Source organism: Danio aesculapii, chromosome 18 (assembly GCF_903798145.1).
Source record: "Danio aesculapii chromosome 18, fDanAes4.1, whole genome shotgun sequence".
In the NCBI taxonomy this organism is placed as follows: Eukaryota; Metazoa; Chordata; class Actinopteri; order Cypriniformes; family Danionidae; genus Danio; species Danio aesculapii.
This window is the reverse complement of record NC_079452.1, coordinates 28,094,935-28,113,952: the sequence shown is the minus strand read 5'-3', so window position 1 is coordinate 28,113,952 and position 19,018 is coordinate 28,094,935. Positions and strand designations below refer to the sequence as shown.

At 34.9% G+C, this 19,018-nt stretch overlaps 1 protein-coding gene across 1 annotated transcript in view; it reads right to left on the bottom strand.

Moving 5' to 3' along the window:
• Positions 1-5,322: 5,322 nt before the first annotated feature.
• The window catches only part of capn5a (calpain 5a), an 80,297-nt gene continuing 66,601 nt past the window's right edge, over positions 5,323-19,018 (bottom strand). Inside the window, exons 10-13 of the mRNA XM_056478111.1 lie at positions 17,836-18,032; positions 14,968-15,089; positions 12,797-12,933; positions 5,323-7,409 (exon numbers count right to left, since the gene is read on the bottom strand). Of these exons, the coding sequence (XP_056334086.1) occupies positions 7,227-7,409; positions 12,797-12,933; positions 14,968-15,089; positions 17,836-18,032 (639 nt within the window). The 3' untranslated portion in view covers positions 5,323-7,226. The remainder of the gene's footprint in view (positions 7,410-12,796; positions 12,934-14,967; positions 15,090-17,835; positions 18,033-19,018) is intronic.

Sequence of the window (19,018 nt, the reverse complement as noted above, 5' to 3'; positions counted from 1 at the left end):
AAAGTTGTAAAACGTTCTACCCACATGATAAAACATGCTAGCAGCATGACATTGTAATGCTAAAACATATACCAGCAGCATGCTACTGTAAATCATGTTAGAAATGTGATAAGCATTCTGAAACAACAGCAGCAACAGCATATTTAAGCTATTTAAGGGCTAAAAACATGTAATCAACATACTAAAACAAGCGAAAACATAGTAGCAACATGTCATTTAAGTGCTAAAATATGTGAGCAATATAGTAAAATACTAAAAATGGTCTTAACATACCAAAATATGCTAACCATGTGCTAAAACATACTAGCATGATGCTATTTAAGTGCTAAAACATGCTATCAATTTACTAAAATATGCAAATGATGTGCTAAAACATGCTATTAAACTGTAAACGTGTTACATTATGCTATTAAAGAGTGAAACCACATGTAGCAAGGTAGTAAATGTTCTAACAAACATCATAAAACATGCTAGCAGCATGATATTGTAATGCTAAAACATATACCAGCAGCATGCTACTGTAAATCATGTAAGAAATGTGATAAGCATTCTGAAACAACAGCATATTTAAGCTATTTAAGGGCTAAAAACATGTAATCAACATACTAAAACAAGCAAAACATAGTAGCAACATGTTATTTAAGTGCTAAAATATGTGAGCAATATATTAAAATACAAAAAATTGTCTTAACATACTAAAATATGCTAACCATGTGCTAAAACATACTAGCATGATGCTATTTAAGTGCTAAAACACGCTATCAATTTACTAAAATATGCGAATGATGTGCTAAACATGCTATTAAACAGTAAACGTGTTACAATATGCTATTAAATAGCAGAAAGACATTTAGCAAGGTTGTAAAATGTTCTAACAAACATCATAACATGCTAGCAGCATGATATTGTAATGCTAAAACATACACCAGTAGCATGCTACTGTAAATCATGTTAGAAATGTGATAAGCATTCTGAAACAACAGCATATTTAAGCTATTTAAGGGCTAAAAACATGTAATCAACATACTAAAACAAGCAAAACCTAGTAGCAACATGTTATTTAAGTGCTAAAATATGTGAGCAATATAGTAAAATACAAAAAAATTGTCTTAACATACTAAAATATGCTAACCATGTGCTAAAACATACTAGCATGATGCTATTTAAGTGCTAAAACATGCTATCAATATACTAAAATATGCTAATGATGTGATAAAACATGCTATTAAACAGTAAACGTGTTACAATATGCTATTAAATAGTGGAAAGACATTTATCAAGGTTGTAAAATGTTCTAACAAACATCATAAAACATGCTAGCAACATGATATTGTAATTTTAAAACATATACCAGCAGCATGCTACTGTAAATCATGTTAGAAATGTGATAAGCTTTCTGAAACAACAGCATATTTAAGCTATTTAAGGGCTAAAAACATGTAATCAACATACTAAAACAAGCAAAACATAGTAGCAACATGTCATTTAAGTGCTAAAATATGTGATTAATATAGTAAAATACTAAAAATTGTCTTAACATACTAAAATATGCTAACCATGTGCTAAAACATACTAGCATGATGTTATTTAAGTGCTAAAACATGCTATCAATTTACTAAAATATGCTAATGATGTGTTAAAATATGCTATTAAACAGTAAATGTGTTACATTATGCTATTAAATAGTGGAAAGAACATTTTACAACCTTGCTAAATGTCTAACAAACATCATAAAACATGCTAGCAGCATGATATTGTAATGCTAAAACATACCAGCAGCATGCTACTGTAAATCATGTTAGAAATGGGATAAGCATTCTGAAACCACAGCAGCAACTAGCATGATGCTTTTTAAGTGCTAAAACATGCTATCAATTTACTAAAACATGCTAATGATGTACTAAAACATGCTATTAAACAGTAAACGTGTTACAATATGCTATTAAATAGTGGAAAGACATTTAGCAAGGTTGTAAAATGTTATAACAAACATGATAAAACATGCTAGCAGCATGATATTGTAATGCTAAAACATATACCAGCAGCATGCTACTGTAAATCATGTTAGAAATGTGATAAGCATTCTGAAACAACAGCATATTTAAGCTATTTAAGGGCTAAAAACATGTAATCAACATACTAAAACAAGCAAAACCTAGTAGCAACATGTTATTTAAGTGCTAAAATATGTGAGCAATATAGTAAAATACAAAAAAATTGTCTTAACATACTAAAATATGCTAACCATGTGCTAAAACATACTAGCATGATGCTATTTAAGTGCTAAAACATGCTATCAATATACTAAAATATGCTAATGATGTGATAAAACATGCTATTAAACAGTAAACGTGTTACAATATGCTATTAAATAGTGGAAAGACATTTATCAAGGTTGTAAAATGTTCTAACAAACATCATAAAACATGCTAGCAACATGATATTGTAATTTTAAAAACATATACCAGCAGCATGCTACTGTAAATCATGTTAGAAATGTGATAAGCTTTCTGAAACAACAGCATATTTAAGCTATTTAAGGGCTAAAAAACATGTAATCAACATACTAAAACAAGCAAAACATAGTAGCAACATGTCATTTAAGTGCTAAAATATGTGATTAATATAGTAAAATACTAAAAATTGTCTTAACATACTAAAATATGCTAACCATGTGCTAAAACATACTAGCATGATGCTATTTAAGCACTAAAACATGCTATCAATATACTAAAATATGCTAAAACATGCTATAAAAAGCAAAGTGTTCCAAAACAACAGCAACATGTTAAAACATAATTGTAACATACTCAAAGGCTCTAAAGTGTGCTAAAACATGCTAGCAACCTACACTTACAATGTGATCATCTTTTTTTACTTTAATTTACTTAGTTTATTTACAATTTTTTGCAAACCTTCAGTCATTAAAAAAAATATATATATATATATATATATATATATATATATATATATATATATATATATATATATATATAGTTTTAAATAATAATTAAATTTGACTTTTCAAAAACCTTATAACAAAAAAATAAAATAAAACAAAAAAAACAACAACAAAAACATTACATCTATTGCATATTCATGGGATAGTCGCACATATTACAATATTTGAACGTGTTCAAAAGAAAAGAAACCTGAGCATTCAATTGGACTTTATTTCATGCTGCGAAATTGTGAGAATAACATAATATACAAAATAACACACAGATCACAGAATATATCCTAAGATATCTTTGGCTATTTTACCCATTTTAATAAGGCACATCAATTCACCAGTAAACAACAGCATCAACGGAGAGGAAATAAAATAAAACTCATAATGAAATGGCACAGATGTAGTGAAATTCACATCTTAAAAGTGTCTTGGCGTTCTGTATCGTATGAGAGCAGAATAGTTTAGGATTTGGTTTTTAACACACGTAGACTTACATTTAGATTCATCTGTTGACATACTGACACCTGGTGGATAAAACTGCTCATTACAACACGTGGATAATAAGCGCTCAAATGGCAGCCAACTTGTAAACATTAACAATATAGTACTAGTCAGATAGTAAACATTAACAATATGTATAAGAGAAAACTGAATGTTTAAAATCATATGTATGGCTCTAAAACCGATTTACTCTCCTCATGCATCGGCTTTTCTTTTAACATACACATCCGATATATTCCATGTTATAAATAAACCCTTGCTTTAGGTACAACGTGAGATAAAACACAATGTTGCTTCATTAAAGGCACGTAAGAATCAACACGTGGACAAAAATATGGCAAATATATTAAAGAAATGCCCACCATATTGAATGAATTGATGTAAACAGATCATGCATTAGAAGCCCTTCACCCTGAAGTGTTTGTTTGGCAAATGAAAGGACAATTTATGATAGCTTCCAGAATAGAAATGCATCACTAAACATCTGAATTAGCATACTTTATAAATGCATATACTGCATGTTACTCATATACTGATATATGCATGTCCTAAAATACCTGGATCATCAAGATAAATACAGTGGAAAGCACATGAAACCCAAAAAATGACGGATGGTTCACTTAGAAATGTAAATTGTTGTCATTTACTCACTGCAAAAATGCTAGGTTTTGCCTTGTTTCTGGTCTAAAAATCTAAAAATTCTTAAGTCAAGAAACATTTTCAAGACTAGTAAAAACTGTGTGTTGTTTTCAGAAATAATGAGTCAAAATGAAGTGATGTTTTCCTTGTTTTAAGTCAAAAAATCTGCCAATGAGGCAAGCAAAAGGATCTTGTTTTCACTTTGATATAAGATTACCCCATTGGCAGATTATTTAGCTTGTTTTAAGGTAAAACTCGCTTTATTTTGACACATTATTTCTGAAAACAGCACAACTTATCTAGAAAACACTTTATGATTGAAGAATGTTTCGATATTTGGACTAGAAACTAGACAAAAACTTGAAGAAAAGCCAGTTTTTGCAGTGCTCATCTGCTATGTTTCTTCTGCTGAACACAAAAGAAGATATTTCGAAGAATGTTGGAAACTGGTACCTTTGATACTATGGATGTCAATGGATAACGGTTTCCAACAATCTACAATAAAATAAAATCATCTATTTTTGTGTTCAACAGGGAAAAAAACAACTCATATAAGCTTGAGGGTGCGTAAACAGTCGTTATTTGTATATTTTAAGTGAACTGTCCCTTTAAGTGAAGTAAACAGGAACATTTAGCATCCAAGAAACTTTTCATGTTTTCAGAAATAATGAGTCAAAATGAAGTAATTTTTTCCTTGTTTTAAGTAAAAAATCTGCCAATGAGGTAAGCAAAAAGATCTTGTTTTCACAGATTATTTAGCTTGTTTTAAGGTAAAACAGCACAACTTATCTAGAAAACGCTTCATGATTTAAGAAAGTTTCGATATTTGGACTAGAAACTAGACTAAAACTCGAAGAAAAGACAGTTTTTTCATGTTTCTTTCTTCTGCTGAACACAAAAGAAGATATTTCGAAGAATGTTGGAAACTACTAGAAACTTTTCATGTTTTCAGAAATAATGAGTCAAAATGAAGTGAGTTTTTCTTTAAAATTAGTCAAATAATCTGCCAATGAGGTAAGCAAAATGATCTTGTTTTCACTTTGATATAAGATTACCCAATTGGCAGATTATTTAGCTTGTTTTAAGGATAAACTCGCTTCATTTTGACACATTATTTCTGAAAACAGCACAATATTCTTTACTTATCTAGAAAATGCTTCATGATTTAAGAGTATTTAGAAATTTGGGCAAGAAACAAGACAAAACTCGAAGAAAAGCATTTTTGCAGTGCTCATCTGCTATGTTTCTTTCTTCTGCTGAACACAAAAGAAGATATTTTGAAGAATGTTGGAAACTGCTACCTTTGTTACTATGGATGTCAATTGATTAAGCATTTCCAACAATCTACAATGAAATAAAAAATCTATTTTTGTGTTCAACAGGAAAACAAAAAGCTTGAGGGTACGTAAACAGGCATTATCTGTATATTTTAAGTGAACTGTCCCTTTAAGTGAAGTAAACGGGAACATTTAGCATCCAACAAACATTCCAGAGAGAAAAAGAGCATAGAGTACCTATAGAAAAATCACCATACCGCTTTTTCACCCTGAAGTGTTTGTTTGGCAAATGAAAGGACAATTTATGATAGCATCCAGAATAGAAATGCATCACTAAACATCTGAATTAGCATACTTTATAAATGCATATACTGCATGTTACTCATATACTGATATATGCATGTCCTAAAATACCCGGATCATCAAGATAAATACAGTGGAAAGCACATAAACCCAAAAATGACGGATGGTTAACTTAGAAATGTAAATTGTTGTCATTTACTCACTGCAAAAATGCTAGGTTTTGCCTTGTTTCTAGTCCAAAAATCTAAAAATTCTTAAGTCAAGAAGCATTTTCAAGACTAGTAAAAGCTTTGAGTTGTTTTTAGAAATAATGAGTCAAAATGAAGTGATGTTTTCCTTGTTTCAAGTCAAAAAATCTGCCAATGAGTTAAGCAAAAAGATCTTGTTTTCATGGATTGTTTAGCTTGTTTTAAGGTAAAACTCGCTTTATTTTGACACATTATTTCTGAAAACAGCACAACTTATCTAGAAAATGCTTCATGATTTAAGGATTTTTCGATATTTGGACTAGAAACTAGACAAAAACTTGAAGAAAAGCCAGTTTTTTCATGTTTCTTTCTTCTGTTGAACACAAAAGAAGATATTTCGAAGAATGTTGGAAACTGCTACCTTTGATACTATGGATGTCAATGGATAACGGTTTCCAATAATCTACAATAAAATAAAATCATCTATTTTTGTGTTCAACAGGGAAAAAACAACTCATAAAAGCTTGAGGGTGCGTAAACAGTCGTTATTTGTATATTTTAAGTGAACTGTCCCTTTAAGTGAAGTAAACGGGAACATTTAGCATCCAAGAAACTTTTCATGTTTTCAGAAATAATGAGTCAAAATGAAGTGAGTTTTTCTTTAAAACGAGTCAAATAATCTGCCAATGAGGTAAGCAAAAGGATCTTGTTTTCACTTTGATATAAGATTACCCCATTGGCAGATTATTTAGCTTGTTTTAAGGATAAACTTGCTTCATTTTGACACATTATTTCTGAAAACAGCACAATATTCTTTTACTTATCTAGAAAATGCTTTACGATTTAAGAGTGTTTATATAAAAACTTGCAGTGCTCATCCGCTTAGTTTCTTTCTTCTGTTGACCACAAAAGAAGATATTTTGAAGAATGTTGGAAACTGCTAACCATTAATATGATACTATGGATGTACATGGATAATAATTTCCAAACATCTACAATAAAATAGATATTTGGAAGCCAGTTTTTGCAGTGCTCATCTGTTTTTTTCTTCTGTTGAACACAAAACAAGATATTTTGAAGAATGTTTGCTACCTTTGATACTATGGATGTCAATGGATAACGGTTTCCAACAATCTACAATAAAATAAAATCATCTATTTATGTGTTCAACAGGGAAAAAACAACTCATAAAAGCTTGAGCGTGAGTAAACAGTCATTATTTATATATTTTAAGTGAACTGTCCCTTTAAGTGAAGTAAACAGGAACATTTAGCATCCAAGAAACATTCCCGAGAAAAAAAAGAGCATTATATGTGTGATGCAGCACATGAAGTGTTTTACCAGCGGAGCAGAAGATGCTGACGGTCAGATGTTGGTGAGGACGTCGCTGGTGGTCAGGCTGACAGACAGCAGGCCCGGGAGATCATTGTTTTTACGGCTGCCCTTATCCTGCAGGCGGAGGGTGTGAAGCTGCTGCAGGTCAGACAGGTCGCCGCTCAGAGTCACCTGACCCATGAACGAGTCACTCAGGATGTTCTTATTGTAGATCTGACAGACACAGCAGAAACAAACTTAAAGTCTGTGTGAGGTGGAAGTTGCTGAGACTTATTTCAGTGGGTTGATGTACTTGAAACTAAATATTGAGTAGGGGGCGTGGCTTTCTTTTTGTGGATTTTCTCATAGCAAACTTAAAGAGGGGCGTGGCTAATAATATTGTGATTGACGGTGGTATGTTTCCATCCAAAAATGCAAATTAACTTTATGCGCAAAACTGGAATATCGCATAAAAGACATGCGAATAAAGCAACGTTTCCATCCAATGAGTCAAAGAGAACAAAATCGTCACTTACTGATTAACTGGTGCCAAATATCAACAGTAAAAAATCGTATAAATTATTTTTTTATCCTACTCAGTTATGCGCATACGTTTTTATGCACATTTTCAACATTTATGCGCATCATGTCATTTCCATCAACCATTTTTTAACGCGTATATACAAAATGAGCATACAAATTGGTGGATGGAAATGTAGCTAGTGACACCATCAGAGAAGGACCGCCTACTCCGAACACAGAAGAAAATGTTCAGACTTTGAAGATTAGCAAAACAAACAATTATTACCAGGGGATTAACTTACACAGATTAACAGTTCACCTAAAGAATAACAATGTGCACTAACAAAATAAACAGTTATAATTTAAGTGCTGTATTGTGACATTTTAAAAGTTGCCTATGTTGTTGCAGAGATGTACTACTGTAAGTCTACATCCATCCAATGTCAAAAAACTATTTAATTTGCTAATAATGTTGACTGCTGCATCAGCTCTCTTCACACAGTGTCTGAAATGTTTAACTGAAGGATTTGGTCTCTCTAAACCCCACCTTTGAAATAGCTTACTCTCTTCTGATTGGTCAGATCTGTACAAGTCAGTAGTGACTGGTCGAAACCTGCGAGCCTATTCTGCTCTAATTGGTCAGATCTAGACAAGTCGGTTGTGATTTGTCAATACCTGAGAGCCTACTGTGCTCTGATTGGTCAGATAAGGAAAAGCAAGATGTGATTGGTCGAAACCTGAGAGCCTTCTCTGCTCTAAATGGTCAGGTCTGAAGCAGTAGTTGTGATTGGTCGAAACACGTGAGCCTACTCTGCATGAAATGCTAAGCTCTCAGCTTGTTGTAATTGCTCAAAACATAAGAACAGTGATTTAATTTAAGGATTTTGGCCCTAAATGGTCAGATCTGGGGCAGTTCGTTGTGATTGCTAAAAACATGAGCCTATTCTGCTCTTATTGGTCAAATTTAGACAAGTCGGTTGTGACCTGAGAGACTACTCTGCTCTGCTCTGGTTGGTCAGATCGGGAGCAATTATTTATGAAGGGTCAAAACCTGAAAGCCTACTACGCTCTGATAGGTCAGAACTGGAGCATTCGGTTGTGATTGGTCAATTTCTAATGTGACTACCATATCTGAATCTCAGCATCCAAAGAAGTAAACTGACCAAAAATAATAATTTGAATGAACAAGTACCTGAATCCCTCATTTATGCATTATTTTACTATTGTTGAAATTAAATATGAGTTTTTTAATCACCCAACCAATAACCCACATTTAGTTTACAGCTCAAATCATGTGACAACCTCATTTTTCCACCAAGAATAAATCTTCATCTGAATGCACATTCGCATTCGCAGTCCACATGTCTAACAGTATAGGGTTGGAGAATAGCCAACAAGTAACAGGAGAACACTAATGGCCCATTTCCACTGAGTGGTACAGTACAGGTCACCTTTATCAGGCTTGCATTTCCACTGCTGTGGTACTCTTTTGGTGGGAGTGGTGAATGACAGAAAGTTTCAGTCAACGTCATTTTCACTCAAGAAAATGCCTATAGTAAAGCTGTACGGGTCGTTCACATATTATATGAGAAGCACTTCACACAAAACAGATGCTTTACACACATAAATACTTGTGTAGAAATGTTCATTACTAACTTTTCTATGAACATAATTTGATTATAACTGCAGATCAATGATAGTGTGAAATAGCCTACTGTAACGTCTGTAATTATATAAAATAAACAAATAAATGCAACATATATGAACGCATACAGACCCTTACAGTCTCTGATATTCTATTCAATTCACCTTTATTTGTATAGCGCTTATACAATGTAGATTGTGTCAAAGCAGCTTCACATAAAAGGACATAGTAAATAGGAACAGTGTAGTTCAGCTTTTAGTGTTTAAATTCAGTTCAGTTTAGCTCAGTTCAGTGTGGTTTAAATCACTACTGAGAGTCCAAACACTGCAGTGTTTGTAATTGTTAAACATTGTAATTGTTAAACATTGTTAAACATTGTAATTGTTATCAATTACAGATAAACTACACACAGTAGAGATGCGCGGATCAGCTGAAATGACACCTGAATCCGCGGCTTCATACTAATCATCCACCTGTCACCCACCTGCACATATAGTTTTATCTGATATATGTTTCCGCACCCAATCGTCACTTTAATAATTGAATTCTTTGTTAGGCAGGATGATAGGTCACCGTGGATATTAACAGCAGATTCAGTGAGCTAATCTGCGCATCTCTGATGGTAAAATAATACGTTAAACGTTTTTAAAGAGCCCATATTATGGGTTTTTGAAAATGCCCTTCCATGTAGTGTGTAACACAGCTCTAAGTGAAGTGAAATATCCAGCTAAGGCTTAAATCTGTAAGTGTACAGTGCTTAAAACTATTGATTCATCTATAAAAGAGTCGACTCATAGTGCTTCAAACGAGTCGTCTTGATAACGAGTCATTAGGTGTTTCGCGATGACGGAGCCACGAAACACAAGCCTCGCCAGTAGTTACGCGCGCAAACCAGGGAGATTTGAAACCTGCGGCCCCGCCCACTAACACAGAAAAAACACTAGACACACACACACAGACGCCGCCGGTCCAATGAAGTCACGCTGTGCTCAGATGGATAATATTGACAGTCTCTACCCAAAGATGAAACTGTGAAGAGTCAGTGGTTGAGGTTTATTCACTAGTGTAAGTAAGTGCGATTAAAATTGTTTAACTTGCAAATTATGTATTTATTGTGTTTTGTTACTTGTTAACCTGGTACAGTACACGCGGTTACTCTTTATATTCTTGTATCACATGTAAGCCACGTTAAAATCGCGACGCGTGCCGCTTTGTTTACGGATTTAACGTTAAATGCTTTTGTGAGCTCGCGTTCCACTGCCGTTTGTCGTTGCTATGGCGATCGTAAGCTAGGAGACAGGAGACTCGCGTCGCTTTCCCTAGTTCTTCTGAGGAGCGTTGTGTGTGTGTGTGTGTGTGTGTGAGAGAGAGAGAGAGAGAGAGAGAGAGAGAGAGAGAGAGAGACTCGCGTCGCTTTCCCTAGTTTTTCTGAGGAGCGTTGTGTGTGTGTGTGTGTGTGTGTGTGTGTGAGAGAGAGAGAGAGAGAGACTCGCGTCGCTTTCCCTAGTTCTTCTGAGGAGCGTTGTGTGTGTGTGTGTGTGTGTGTGAGAGAGAGAGAGAGAGAGACTCGCGTCGCTTTCCCTAGTTTTTCTGAGGAGCGTTGTGTGTGTGTGTGTGTGAGAGAGAGAGAGAGAGAGAGAGAGACTCGCGTCGCTTTCCATAGTTCTTCTGAGGAGCGTTGTGTGTGTGTGAGAAAGAGAGAGAGAGGGAGAGGCTAGGAGACTCGCGTCGATCTCCCCAGTTCTTCTGAGGAGGGTTGTGTGTGTGTGTGAAAAAAGCCTTACACTATGAAGCATGTATGCACTGTGACTACTTTTATATAGTTGATTACCAGCTGGGCATTTCACTTAGCCTCCGCCACTGAGACTGCAGCTCTGCACAAGACGTTTGGCCAGCGGAGAAATTAAAATGGTCGTGCCCAACTGAGCCTGGTTTCTCTCAAGGTTTTTTTTCTTCACTTCCGCCTTTAGTGAAGTTTTTTTTCCCTCTCCGCTGTCGCCACTGGCTTGCATGGTTCTGGATCTGTAGAGCTGCGCATCGTTGGATTTGCTCTTCAATATTTGGACTCTCAGTAGTGATTATTAAACCACACTGAACTGAGCTCAACTGAACTGAACTTAAACACTACAAACTTAACTACACTGTTCCTATTTACTGTGACCTTTTATGTGAAGCTGCTTGACACAATCTACATTGTATAAGCGCTATACAAATAAAGGGGAATTGAATAGAATTGAATCTGTCTCGTGCTGAAGCCTGTCACTGTCGACCAATCACAACAGGCTGTCATCAGTCCAATCAGCGCAGATTAGCTTCGCGCTGAGGAGGGGGTTGGGAACAAATGAATCGCTGAACGATTCATATGGGAGTCGTTGGGATAATTAGGTAAAAATAAATGCAGATTATAAGACCATCAAAGTGTTTTATGACCTTGCATGCATATTAGACTGTTGTTGGAGACCCTTACAACCTAAATATGACCCTATTTCATGTATAATATGGGCTCTTTAAATGAACATTTATTTATAGAAACAAAAGTTTGCCTTTAGACAACATTTTCTTCATTTTCAAATAGAGAAAGTAAAAATAAGACATTTGAGCTTTTACAGATACAGGAACGAGAAAACAAAAAGGGTGCCACTTCAGCCTTAACGGCAGCTATGTTATGTTTACTTGGCCTTTTTCTTCGCACTGTGCAAAAACAGAATAGCATCTACTGTGCCTGGATTCAGGCAATTCCGCCTCGCCTCCAAAACGCAGCCAGCTGCACTGAATGAGCGTTCACTCATTCAGCGTGTTGTAGGAATGAACAAGATTCTCCTTGCAGGGCGCTGCAGTCGTGGAAATATGCGATCTTGTTTCTCCTAGAACGATTGCAGGTTTCCTCTGATGACCCCTCTTACTGAAACTTTGAACAGTGGGCTACTCTTGCACTTAGTCCATTAGCCCATTATTGGGCGTCTCATATCTTCCCATTCTGCAAAGCCCACTCTCTGCTTTTTCGCTGGTCCACTGCCATGTCCCGCTACATCCACCCGCAACCGACCCGCAATTAATCGTAATGTATTTTTTTATTAGCCGACCCGCGGATTATACGCAGCGCCTGCGGATATAACCGTCATCCGCACATCACTAACATACAGCAGACATTTAGTCCTTATTAAGGTTCAAAAACAACACGAAATATAGCCCACAGTCCGAGCAGACCTTTAATCTGTGTCTGTACTCTTCAGCAGCACATGTGACCTCTTGTTATCAGTAATTCCATCATTCTGAGTTCATATTAGCCATAAGGTGATGATAATAGTTAAACATGGCAGTTTGTTCAGTACGCCTTTTGACCGTGGAAATGGCCATTAAAGCGTATAGAACTGTACTGTACCACTCAGTGGAAATGGGCCATAATGGCAGATTAGATTTATTCTAACAGTAGTGATTAATAATAGAGCCTCACCTGAATGCGGATAGGCTGTTTGGGCTTCTTCCTGTAGAAAACAGCCTTGACGTCGAAGTCTGGACTCTGTGTGTCTTTGTGCACCGGAGAGCGAACCTTCTCTCCTTCACAGCTAATGATGATGTACGGGTCAGACGCTGAAACAACACACACTCAAACACATCACCACTGTGATCATTCATTCATTCCTTTATTAATTTTCCTACGGCTTAGTCCCTTATTTATCAGGGTTGCCACAGCAGAATGAACCGCCAACTATTCCAGCTTTTGTTTCACACAGTTTATGCCCTTCCAGCCGCAACCCAGTGCTAGGAAACACCCATACACTCTCACATTCACACACACTCATACACTACTTATACACTACGGCCAATTTAGTTTACCCAATTCACCTATAGCGCTTGTGTTTGGACTGTGGGGGAAACCGGAGCACCTGGAGGAAACCCATGCAAACTCCACACAGAAGTGGGTAGCATAATTGCCTCACAGCAAGAAGGTCACTAGTTCGAGCCTCGGCTGGGTCAGTTGGCATTTCTGTGTGTAGTTTGCATGTTCGCGTGGGTTTCCTCCGGGTGCTCCGGTTTCTCCCACAAGTCCAAAGACATGTGGTACAGGTGAATTGGGTGTACAGTGTGAATGAGTGTGTATGGATGTTTCCCAGTGATGGATTGCAGCTGGAAGGGCATCCGCTGCGTAAAACATATGCTGAATAAGTTGGCAGTTCATTCCGCTGTGGCGACCCCTGATTAATAAAGGGACTAAGCCGAAAAGAAAAGGAATGAACGAATGTTTCTAGCATAGACTGATCAGCTGTTTATTTCTTTCCTAAATAACCCCAGTGACTCCAAGTTATTTAGGAACATATTTTAGAAGTTTTGTTTCTGATTTAGGGGATTCCCACATTAAAAATACAGAAGTAGTTTATGGTAAATACTAGAGTACTTGAACCATACTACGTATAGTAAAATGTATTATACTGAATATGCTATAGCTTTTTTTTTACAACCCTTTGTTAACGAACAGTGTGGTAATAACTATGGTGACTGCATTAAATATTGTAGTAAACTTTAGTTTTTACTACAATAGACTGTGGTGTATTGTATAATGTCATTTGTTTATATAACTATAGAATCACCACAACAAATTAATAGTACATTAATATACAGTATATATATATATATATATATATATATATAAATATGTAATTATTATTTTTTTATTAGAATATGCAAGAGGTGCACAAATTGGGATCACATGCAAAGAGAACGAAACTGATGAAAAAAAACAAAAAACAACAACAATACAGTCAGGTACTGGCAGGTGCACGTGTTTGCATGTATGTGTGTGTTTGTGCATGTGTGTGCATATTAGGGTAACAAAGTGAACATGTCAGAGTACATACATAGGAGAAAATTAAAAAAAGATACATATATAGCATGTTTAACAGTCGATAAATAACAGATATAAATAAAACAGATAGAAACTAATCAGTGGTGAGGATTGACAACAATGAAAGTAATGTAATACTTGTATAACTGTAATAATAATAATAATAATAGTTACAAAAATTACTACATCAACTACTAATACAGAGATTACTAATGCTACTATTACTACAATGTCTACTACTACTGATACTACTACAACTACTGCTATAACTATTACTTCAACAACCACAACTACTACTACAATGAGTGCTACTACAACAACCTGAATAATGACAATGGTAGAAATACTAATAATAATGATGAGGAGAAAACAGGAGGACTAGTCAGAACAATGATAATAATAGTGGTCACAAAAGTAAAAGTAATAATATTAGTAATAATAGCGAGTTGGGAAATCTGTATATTTTACAGTAATACTATATTTTACTGTATTCTTTTTCACGTGGGCTATTTTACTATACAAACTAATTTCAGATTTTTATACAGTGAAATTAATTTAAATAAAGGGATATTTCAGCCAAATATATTTTTTTATTTCATTTATATATTTTTTTAAGTTTAAAGTGTTTGTTAATGTCTGATTCTTTATTTATGCATGTGCATGATTAAAGTGATCAATCATAATAATTAAAGCGATCAATTAGATTAATAGCTACATCATGTAATCAATTAGATAAAAAACGAATAGACTGACAGCCCTAATTAGAACGTGATGTTTCTTACATCCATCTCCGTCCAGAGCCTTGAGTCCGTCTGCTCTGATAACATGAACCTGGGTCACCAGTTTAGGATACCCACAACAACTGGTCCAACACGTCTGCGGCGGCTCGTCCACTGTCAGCTCTCTGAACACAGACACACACGCACACAGACACACACACAATAAAAAAAATGTGTTCATATTTACAGTCATGTTCTTCAAAGTATCCAAAAAAACAATAATAATAAAACCTGTGATTGCTTACATTACTACTAAATAGGAAAATAGCAGTTCCTTAAATCATGTTTTCATTTTATTGTTAAGAAAGTGAAAGTGTAGCCAGGGTGATGTGAATGAGGTTATAGAGTAAACTGTTGCCTTTGAAGATTTACCCGACGTGTCCTCGTTTCTTTTCCATATCAAACTTGCTAAGTCTGAATTTACAAGGAGAGGATGCAGGACTAAACTGTGTGTAGGCTACCTAATATTGAGGGAAAAGCCCCAATCAGAGAGGCGAATGTCTGCAGCCCCGCCTCCGTTTTCAGATGTCTCAGTTTTCCCCCCGTCCACATGGAGATGGAGCAGCAGCGTTTTCAAAATGCTCCGTTTTTGAGGCTCGTAAACTCCGGCATAGTGTGGACGGATGGCGTAACCGTATGCCTTTTAAAACTAAAACGTATTAGTGTAACCAGGGCCGAAATCAGAAATTAGTCAGTGACAATATATTAAAACAGGGATGTCCAAACTGGGTCCTGGAGGGCCGGCGTCCTGCAAAGTTAAGTTCCAACCCCAATCAGACACACCTGGGCTAGCTAATTAAGCTCTTACTAGGCTTTCTAGAAACATCCTTGCAGGTTTGTTGATGCAAGTTGGAGCTTAAATCTGCAGGACACCGGCCCCTCCAGAACTGAGTCCCTCTGTATTAAATCATTACTTTAAAAGGTTTCATGTTTTGATACATATGATTTTTTTCCCTTTTTTGCAGAGTAATCCTGTTTATTAATTAATCTTATGTTCGTTATTAAAACGCCATCATTTGCCCATCTTTGACTTAAAATGAAAAAGAATTTATGTTGTCTATGTGACTTTAAGCAGTATTGAGTCAAGTAATTAAATTCCTTTTCACACATAGTAATTATAAAAGGCATTAACAATATACAGTGCTCAGCATATATAAGTACACCCCTCACAAATCTAGCTTTTAAATTCATATTTTCTATAGGAAGCTTTACAATATTATTTTTGTGCATATACATTAGATTAGTCAGTACTGAAGCTAAATCTGGAGCTTATCTAATAAAATAACTTACGATAATGACTAGTACACCCAAATTTATGTTATAGAAAAATATTAAATACAAATAAAAATGGAGGAAAAATCAATGCAATAATTTGCTTGAATTTAATTGTATTATCTTTCAATTTCTAAATATGTTTGGTGACTAAAATATTACTCTAATAAATATATCTGTTCAATAAATCTGTTTTGTTGAAATGCACTAAAATACATTGCCTATATTCACTAAGAAATGGAGAAAAATATGCATTTTCAAAATGGGGTGAACTCATTCATGCTGAGCACTGTATACTGTATATAAACTTTAATGTATGAATATGTGAATAATAATTCATCATTTTAAGTAACACTGGTGAACACTATAGGAAGTGTCCCATTTCGTAGTGGATTATAATAAAATATAACTGAGATTGTGCATTGCAAAAAAAAATGGTATAAATAGATATAAATAGTCAAAAATGTAGTACATTTGACCCTAAAACAAGCTAAATAAGGGGGTAAGTAAAACAATCTTGTTTTTGGTTTATTTTGTTTTCTATATGCCATTGTCATCTGAACATGACATTTGTCAGTCAACTGCACATGTGTTAGAAATAATGGATAAAGGCCCCGTTTACACTAATACGCTTTAGTTTTAAAACGGCGTTTTAAAATGAAAACGATCCTTGTCCACACAAGCGTTTCACCCAGTGTTTCTGAACAGCTCACGCGACCACCCACACACACTTTGGCATGCGCTGCAGCATGTTCTGACCAGCATATATGAGAGCTGTGCACGTCGGACTACTCATCAAGGATCTCCCGCTGGATCTAATCTCACTATTTTTGTTAAATGTGATATTTAATTCATCTTGTTGTTTACATCTAGCGACATGTTTGCCAGTGTTTCAAATCTATCACATGCTGAGCACTGTATACTGTATATAAACTTCAATGATGTGAATAATAATTCATTATTTTAAGTAACACTGGTGAACACTATAGGAAGTGTCCTATTTCGTAGTGGAATATTATAAAATATATCTGAAATTGTGCATTGCAAAAAAAAAAGGTATAAATAGATATAAATAGTCAAAAATGTAGTACATTTGTCCCTAAAACAAGCTAAATAAGTGGGTAAGTAAAACAATCTTGTTTTTGGTTTGATTTGTTTTCTGTATACACTTATCTGTTTCTATAATTGAGTATCCAACATTGATGTTATTTTAATATTAGTTATGCTTGTGAAGCACAATGACTTGCATGTTATGTAGGAAGAGTGCTGTACAAATAAAAATGATTATTATTATTATTATTATTATTATTATTATTATTATTATTATTATTATTATTATTATTTATTGTTTTCAGTTTGAAATAAGACTATTTTAACTTACCCCATGAGCAGACTATTTACTTTTTAAGACAAAAACTCGCATTATTTCAACTATTTCAATTATTTGACATTATTTTAAGTCTGAAAATAAAACAATACTTTTTTTACTAGTCTAGAAAATGCGTTTTTATTTTATTCAGATCATTTTAGATATTTTTAGATATTCAGACAAGAAACAAGACAAAAACTATGTATATGTACAATAATAATGTGCTTTACTTGCAGTTTGAAGGCACATCAGTGAAGACGCGCAGCAGAAAGTCTCCCTGCATGCCCGGGTCAAAGGTGCAGGGCACGATGACGTAGCGGCCCTCCTTCAGGTCCTTGCGCAGAAACACACTGCGGGAGTTGATATAGATGGAGCTGCCCACTGATTTCTGAATGGAGTGCATGCGGTACGTGCGGTTCAGCTCCACCTGACAGAAAACACAACACGGTCAAACAGGCGAGCGCTCAAACTGTGCTGGTTTGTGTGCTGTTTCTGTCAGCCAATGAGGTTTGAGTTTCAGAAACTGATGCCTTTGTGATAAGTGAATTTTTTAAATATAAATTTATATAATTATGGACCCATTTTACAAGATTTCTTTTAAAACATATGAACATTTATATGTATTTATGCATGTATTATATCATCTCTGCATCAAATGACAAAAAACGAGTTACCGCTTGTGTGAGGTGTTTCTAATGCAGCGTCTATGGGAGAACGGGGCTGTTCCATAAACCAAGCTTACAAAAAAGCCAAGCTTATTTTGGCAAGTCAGGTTTATTAATGGTGGATTCGGTTTCATAAAGCAAATTTATGATAGTTTAAACTCACTTACTCTGGCAACTTATTCTGGGAAACTAGCCTGGTCCAGGGCAGGTTAACTGTCTTAAGTTTACTGTAATTTGATGCCATTTTAATTCAATAACCTCTTAATAATGATTAAAACTTTATAGTAACTTAATAGTAAATAAATATATATACACCAAACATTTATATATAGAGTGTGTGTGTGTGTGTGTGTGTGTGTGTGTCTGTGCATCGATGTGTGCTTGTGTGAGTCTATGTGTGTGCGCACGTACATTTATGTGTCTAAGCAGGCAAGTAAGTGTGAGTGTGTCTGTGCATTGTGTATGCATGTGAATTTGCGTGCGTTAAAGTTTGATTATATACATTTGTGTGGCATTTTTACACTTAAAAGTTTAAATATGCACTTATTAAATTAAATAAATGAACAATATTTAATATTAAGCAATACTGGAAAATTATTACTGCTTATCCTGTATTCTAGGCAGTATTAATAAACTGCCAGGGAAAAAATATTAATACGTGTAGTAAGAACGTCGCTTCACGATTGCTGAATGTTACATGGCAATGTTGCTACAGCCTACTCACGTCTTACATTTCTACGTTGTAACA